General features: G+C 50.8%; 1 protein-coding gene across 1 annotated transcript; it reads left to right on the top strand.

Annotated features, from left to right (window-relative positions):
* Positions 1 to 5253, top strand: LOC119095482 (N-terminal Xaa-Pro-Lys N-methyltransferase 1-A). The gene is made up of 4 exons (XM_037218314.1): positions 1 to 90; positions 1647 to 1830; positions 3116 to 3224; positions 3674 to 5253. The coding sequence occupies exons 1-4, from the start codon at positions 16 to 18 to the stop codon at positions 3897 to 3899; spliced, it is 594 nt and encodes a 197-aa protein (XP_037074209.1). The 5' UTR covers positions 1 to 15; the 3' UTR covers positions 3900 to 5253.
* The last annotated feature ends 2414 nt before the right edge of the window (positions 5254 to 7667 follow it).

Below are 7667 nucleotides of genomic sequence, written 5' to 3'. Positions count from 1 at the left end.
GCATCACTCAATGGCATGCTTGGAGGACTAGGTCATGTGTCACACATTGATATCAAGACTTCTGATGACCTCCTCAACACCATCTGGAAGGTAAGGGATTCTAGAATCTGTGGTATAACATCTACCGTTTGTATGCATGTCTATATCATTGCCATGTTTGCATGAACTGTCTGTTTGCACAACTTGTCTCCTATGCATTACTGTGCCATGTATTTCCAAGGTACCACTAGGGCAAGCTTGTTGTTTAAACACTGGCTGTCAACCAAGTGATTTGTGCCATGAAAATCAAACTATTCCAAAACATGTTGCCACTAGCCTGGGTGGTGATACTGGGGTAAAGCCACTGGTGGAAGGTGCCCCGGGCCAAACTGTCTGACACCACCTACATGTGGAAACAGACCCCATTAACCACTGTGCCAACAAAACAGACCCTTTAACCACCATTCCAACAAAATGGACTCTTTAACCACTGCACCAATGAAATGGGCCATTTAACCACTGCCAACAAGCCTGTAGTTTAACTTGTTCTAGTCTCTGTAGTTTGTCTCATGTTAAGGAATGACAGAGTGTTCACAAGTGTTCTTGTTTCATGAATTAGTTGCAATTACACACATACATGTCCACAGAGCATGCCTTTTCCTGTGCAGGCTGGCACTTGTAATGGTGTGCAAATTATGACATCATCAGCAAGTCACATCATACTTCAACCTACAATGGGGTCAGGTCCGCAGACATTGACTTGCGTGTGCACTTGGCCTGGGCTCATACATAGGAATTACCACCTAACCATGGCATAATAAAGGAGCATATTTTTAATTGGAAGATATTTAAGTAAGCATCAAATATGATGAAACAGGCTCACATATAATTATTGATATGCTTTGTGAGTGCAAAAGACTACTATAGACAGCACAATTATCTGTTCAGTAAAAGTGCCCCTTATTGCATCATGGTTTGATTACATCATTGTACCTTGCACACCATTGATTTAGAGCCATTTGACGGCCTTTCCTAGCTAGAAATCTTCCTCACGAATGCCAGGCATGAACACTGTAACAACTGCACTCATTTTTGTTATTAATATATAACAATTACAATTACATAATTCTTGGCCGTGATCGCCGCATGGCTCATAGAATGGCAGGATTTGAATGAAGTTTTTATGGCATCATGAATGCTAAGGTGGCTTTGGAATACTCTCCCGATACACGTTTCCCCATTTTGTGCGGGTGTGTAGCTCAGAACCTCGAGGGGCGTAGGTCTTTAGAAGGGCAGGATTGTGAACAGCACCGAAAGGTTTTCAAGATGGCTGTTTCAGTTTTAAACCCCATAAAAATGTGGAACACTCCCTTCAAGAGTCGCCAGCACCACCATGCCCTACCCGGATTCAGTTGCCGGCGGGCGCTACGGCGTCTGGGCGCTCAGATGGCAGCCGCAGTCTCCAAGCCACCACGAAAGGCTGCCTGGCGATGTGCACCGCGTAACCTTTTAGAAAAATGGATCGCATTGTGATACCAGGCACATTGTGAATATTATTACACGCATTTATTTTACTACAAGTTAGCCCAGCAGCGTGCGATGCTCCGGAGCGACACGACTTCTCGCGCGGTGGACCACCACTGAGGGTGGCGCACCACTGCCGGCAGTGGGCGCGGCCGCCGGGACGCCAGCGAGCCCTGGACTGCGGCGCCGGCATCGGCCGCGTCACGCGCCTGCTGCTCTCGCGTCGCTTCCATACCGTGGACGCCGTCGAGCAGTGCCCCAAGTTCGTGGAGGCTGCACGCGAGACGCTGCGCGACAACGAGCACGTTGGCCAGCTCATCTGTGCCGGTGAGGATAAGGCGGGACGCTGCTAGGCGTTCTTCATAGAATCAGCTGGTTTTATCTTCAGCATGGGCTGGGTAACGGGTGTTCTGATGCATGTTTTTGACTGTGTTCGTATATGGTAGCGGATAGCCTGAAACCGCTTGGAGAGCTTGGACTTTTATCCGTATGGCGGCCTGCAAGACGCATGTGCTGCAGCACGTGGCCGAGCATGCTCTGTATAAAGCCAAAATTGCCCTTCTCGAGCGCTGTACGTCTGCTGTCAAATTGTTTGACAGGCCAACGGATGTTCATGTGGACCACGGATTTCTCACCACCCACACATTGCTGATTAGTAGCTCCATCAAGCTCATGGGCTTTACACTATGCTTTACGGCTCATTTAAAGTGCTAACATTGTCTGTCTTTCAAGGTCTTTAATCTGCAGAGCAGCCTTTTCCGCGCATGTTTGAGTCATATATTACACTTGCCCGCCATAGTCCGGCGCATTGCCCGCCATAGTCCTGCGCATTGCCCGCCATGGTCCTGCGCATTGCCCGCCATGGTCCTGCGCACTGCCCGCCATAGTCTTGCGCATTGCCTGCCATAGTCCTGCGCAAGTTACTTTGGGCACCGCGGAGCAGAGCTACTACCGTTCGCGCGTCGGGGCCAATGTCATTCTGCATCGTTTCTTCCTCGTGCTTCTATGAGACGCTGGACCTTACGACAGGCTTTGCGAATCCCCGGGAGTAGGCCTCTTGTCGGTTGCGCGAATGCGTTGCGTTGATGAGTGTGAAATGAAGGTAGAACATGGTGAGATTATGTTCGATATAATTGTTGGCGTGCAACTCCACCCAGGGTAGAAAAAACAGTTGGCTTATATAAAGGGGATTACTGCCCCCCCCCCCCCCGCCCCACACACTTCACTCATCACAAATCCTGCATTAACTGCGGCGGTACATGCCAAGAATCGACCCAAGACTGGGACGGCATTCCTGTTTTAATATTTTCTGTTTCCATAGCCCTGAAGCTGGAACTGCGCGACAGCTGGCTGGGGGTATCCCCTCCACCGCATTTCTGGAACCCCTGTACAGGCAGGCTATCTGTGCGTTGTATGCGCCGCTCCAGCCTTAGAGTTCTGTCAAAGGATCTCACTGTTTTTCTCTTCTTGTGATCACATATCCTCGTGCTTTTAAAAGCCGGCAAAGTCGCGTCCGGATCGAAGTCGTGACGCATGCCTGGTGTAGCCTGTCATCGCCATGGAAACGCTAATGCACTGAGCCACGTGTAATTTGCCATTCCCTGGCCGCCAGGCCTGCAGGAGTTCAGCCCTGAGGAGAACTCATATGACGTCATCTGGTGTCAGTGGGTGTTGGGTCACCTGACTGACGAGGACCTGGTGCAGTTTTTCGTCGGATGTCGGTGAGTGGATTATGAGACCGGCCGTGTTGCCTCTCTTTAGATGTCGTACCTCCATTCCCTGTTCTGGTGATGGCGCGGCTGCCGTCTTTGAACTAGGAATCATAATCTGATTACGGCTCAGTCTGGTTTCTTGTCGTTTCGCGTGATCACTGGCGACCAGGCAAACCCGTCACACAGCGCCAATGACGAGCGCGATTTGTGCTGCTATGTTGAGTCAAGAACATAGTGCGAACTTTTGTTCCATTTGGAACCAATGTGACAACATTCGCAAGATATGAGAGCATGCGACCACTGGGGAATGAGGTCACCTCCACTCTGAGAATGTTTTAAGATGGATTTCAATGCATCCTTCGTATTCTTTTTTCATTTGCGTCTAAAAGGCACGGCGCATCAAGGCAACCGCCTTCTCCAGCAACTCCTCCCCAGGCCACCCCCGTCGTTGCCCACAGCCGAGGCCTGCGCGCCGACGGTGTGATTGTCGTGAAGGAGAACGTGGCCACGGGCGACCAGTCGGAGTACGACGCGGCCGACTCGAGCGTCACAAGACCGCGCGCCCTGTTGGAGACAATCTTCGCGGACGCCCAGCTTCGCGTGGTGGCCACCAGGCGGCAGCACGGCATGCCGCGCGGCCTGTACGCAGTGCTGATGTTTGTGCTCAGGCCGGACGAGCCCTAGGGATGCCAGGTCTGGTTTTGTGATATGCTGGTGCTGCCGAGACACGTGGTGGTCCAGGAAGCAGCTGGAAGTCAGGCAGGTTGTTTGGAGGAGCATGTGTAGTTATTTTGGTGTGAGCGATGTCCGCGGTCCACACGCGGACGGTGCATGGTAAGGGTGCCGCTGGCTGTCGCAGCCACATTCACGGGGCTCAGAGCTCGGAGCTGGGCCAGCTGTGCTGTGACGGAGCTCGGAGCTGGGCCAGCTGTGTTGTCACGGAGCTCAGAGCCAGGCCAGCTGTGTAGCACGCCTAAAAAGATGAAAACAGCAGATAGATGCTACAGCTGTGCTGTCACGGAGCCCGGAGCTGTGCCAGCTGTGTTGTCACGGAACTCTGAGCTGGGCCAGCTGTGTTGTCACGGAGCTCAGCGCCAGGCCAGCTGTGTTGTCACGGAGCTCAGAGCTGTGCCAGCTGTGCTGTCACGGAGCTCAGAGCCAGGCCAGCTGTGCTGTCACGGAGCTCGGAGCTGGGCCAGCTGTGTTGTCACGGAGCTCGAAGCTGTGCCAGCTGTGTTTTCACGGAGTTCGGATCTGGACCAGCTGTGTTGTCACGGAGCTCGAAGCTGTGCCAGCTGTGTTGTCACGGAGCTTGGAGCTGGGCCAGCTGTGCTGTCACGGACCTTGGAGCTGTGTTATCCCAGTCTGATCCCAGCCTTGCAGTAGAAACATCATCTGTGTAAAGTACCTGCTCGTCTCATCAGCTCACAGACGAGGCTTGTTAGAAAATACTGGTTGTGCCAGTGGGGGTGCCGCATACGCACATGGTCAAGCGGCAGGGTTTTACCATAAGTGTCCTTGCTTGAAATGATCATTGGGCGGTGTTGTGCATTACGGTGCTTTGGCTGAACTATGAGCCGTGTTTACCACTTCCCGTAGCGCACAATCAACGCATTGCTGGAACTAAACCAAACGGGGTCGCCATTTCGCATTAGCGCCTTGCGCGTGGGTGCCGGTGTCTGTCGTAGTCCGTGGTGGTGTCTGATTGTTGTGGACTGCTGGTCGGATTGGACTGCTGGTCTGATTGTTCTGCTGGTCGGCAAAGGCCAAGTTTGACGTTTCTCATTACAGTTCTCATCGGCGGTTCGTGGCCTTCGTCATGAATGAATCCTGTATGTCAGGCCCAGTGGAAGGTTATTTTGAGTGTCCTGTCCATCATAGCATTGTATATGCTTACTTTTCCTCATCGTTAGTCTTCATATCCAGAAAGTCGCCCAGCTCAGGTGGAGATCATTGTATCATACTGCAATGCTTTGCTATACACTGCGTGTATAAAGTTATTAATACATCTTGCGTGTAAAATGCATATTGCATTGGCCCTGTCAGCCCTTCGTTGGACTGTCCAGACTGAAGAACCAGGTGAATTTCAGTGGTAAGTGGTCAGGATCCCTGCCATTTTCCCACAATATCGATGCTGCTCTGGTCTTCTTCGATCGGACACGCCGGGCCGTAGTCAGGGATATTTTGGCATAGGACGTAGCTCCTCGAGAGTTGTATTCAAGTGGCAGCGGGTCACTTCCTTGTCCGAGGCCTCTCGACATCCACTGTAATGAATGAGGATGCGGTACATTGTGATGCATTTACATAGACTATAATGAATGAGGGTGCAGTACATTGTTTTCTTCGGGCGAAGCCCCTGCACGGTTTGTGCGATGGGTACGTCGCCTTGATGTGGTCGGGCTTTGCCAACACCGTGAGCCAACATCGGGTGCGATCCGTGAGACCCCCACTGATCCTTCACTTCACCCACAATGCGGCAGGCCGAGACACATGCCGGCGTCACGCATGACGACAGACATGTGTCATGATCATCATCACATCGATCAGCATCACACAGATCATCACACGGACGCGTCACGCGTCTGTCCTATGTGACCGTTTTCGCTTGGTGCGGGAACTTTTCCTTCCCGTCACAGACGTCCGGAGCTGTTGCGGTTGATCCCAATCTGAAGCGGTCAGTCCATATCCCTTAAAACTCGTTCACCACTGCCTAACAATACCGATAAGTTCGAGTCTTCCAAAACTTCTGCTGGCTCCGGACAGGCATCGCACGCCCGTCCGCTATTTATGTGATATGTAAAGGCACCGGATGGTGGCGTTCCGACCTCCGAGATTTCAGTGCATTGCTACTGTACTGCATCAGGACGCATCCTAGTATCCCAGGCAATTGTCAGAATATGCTGGAAATATTACGATATCTGGCCACTTGATTAAATTGAAGCCAAAGTGTTTACATATTTTGGTTGCGTTCACCAGAAATATTTCAGCACAAAATGTATCGCGGGAGCCCCTTGCATGTCTTTTTGGATCGCATACTTATGCTGTATTGCGTTAAGCACACAGAACAAGAACGGTGCTTCTAGGAGAGAGGGTGGCAGCCGACCCCTTGTATTTGCTAAGGGGCATACACAATGTTTTCCCCTTACAACCCCTTACAATGTTAAGAGGCTCGATTATACAGGCAGGAAGGGCCGGGTGATCAAGACAGCATTTTCCTCTAAATAAAAAGGAGGCCGATTAAAGGGAGTGGCTCACATTTGTATGGGGTTTTGAACTGAAAAACCATCCTGAAAACCATTCCGTGCAGTCCAGAACCCTGCCTCCTTAACGGAGGTGTTCCACATTTGTATGGGGCTTTGAAGTGAAATAGCCATCTTGAAGGCCATTCACTGCAGTTCACAGTCCTGCTCTCAAGACCTAACCCTCCCTAGGTTCTTACCTACACGCCCGCAGATATGTGCACACTATTTCGGGGAGACTTTTGCAAGGTCACCCAGTCATCCGTTACGCCAAAGTAATGCCACTCAAATTCTGTCATTTCGTCAGCCAGGTGATCAAGACCAAGAAAATGCAATTGTCGAGTCGTTCATATGTGGCGTTTGTTGGCACGACTTCCATTTATGACGGCTGTCGATTGACTTTTAATCAATGTTGTACAAGGCACGATCTCGTAGCCAATGACGTACCGAGGAGCATATTCATCAAAAGGACGAAGTCGTGTTGCCTGGAGTACTGAAAGGTAAACCAAAAGTTATCAGTGAGGTCCTATAATAAAGATTCTGATGCTTGCTTCAACATCTTCAAATGTGGAACATTTTCTTCAAGAAGTGTGCGCTGTGAACTACACCGACTGATGGCTATACCTACAATGGCTATTTCAGCTCAACACCCCATGCAAACGTGGAACACCCTGTTAAGGCTTGCAAAAATGTCTTGCGCTTGAGACTCTAGATGGTCAGCATCAGGCCACCCTGGTCAGTAGGAGGCAGGTCAGCCGACCAGCTGATCTGAAGGAGGTCCCGTCAGATACCCAGCAGATCCATGACAAAACACAGGAAGCACCGTCGGTCATAAAGGCCCGATTGGAGAGACTGGGTGGCCCCACCAGGTTGACAGATTAAATCTTATTATGTACATCAAAGAGGTACTTTTGGCGAACCAAATTCGAGGATTGGGCAGAAGACCCCGCATCTGCCCAGGAGACGAAAAGATCTACTCGTCCATCTGAAAAATCTTCGAGGGGGACAAATGGACCAACTTTTAAAGGCCGTGGACCCGCCACTGCTGAAAAAAAACACGTTATTCCGGGTTCGTGGGATACCGAATATGGAAGCGGCCGCCCTCCTCAACCATGCATCACATGAGCACAGATTCTCACTGCAGGACTAATCTGCATAAGCTAATAGGAAAAAGTGTAATACAAATTGCCTCTTCATACGGAGCGATAGGTAA

This window comes from Pollicipes pollicipes, unplaced genomic scaffold (genome assembly GCF_011947565.3).
Source record: "Pollicipes pollicipes isolate AB1234 unplaced genomic scaffold, Ppol_2.1 Scaffold_4219;HRSCAF=4965_pilon_pilon_pilon, whole genome shotgun sequence".
Taxonomy (NCBI): Eukaryota; Metazoa; Arthropoda; class Thecostraca; order Pollicipedomorpha; family Pollicipedidae; genus Pollicipes; species Pollicipes pollicipes.
This window is presented reverse-complemented; position numbering and strand designations above follow the sequence as displayed.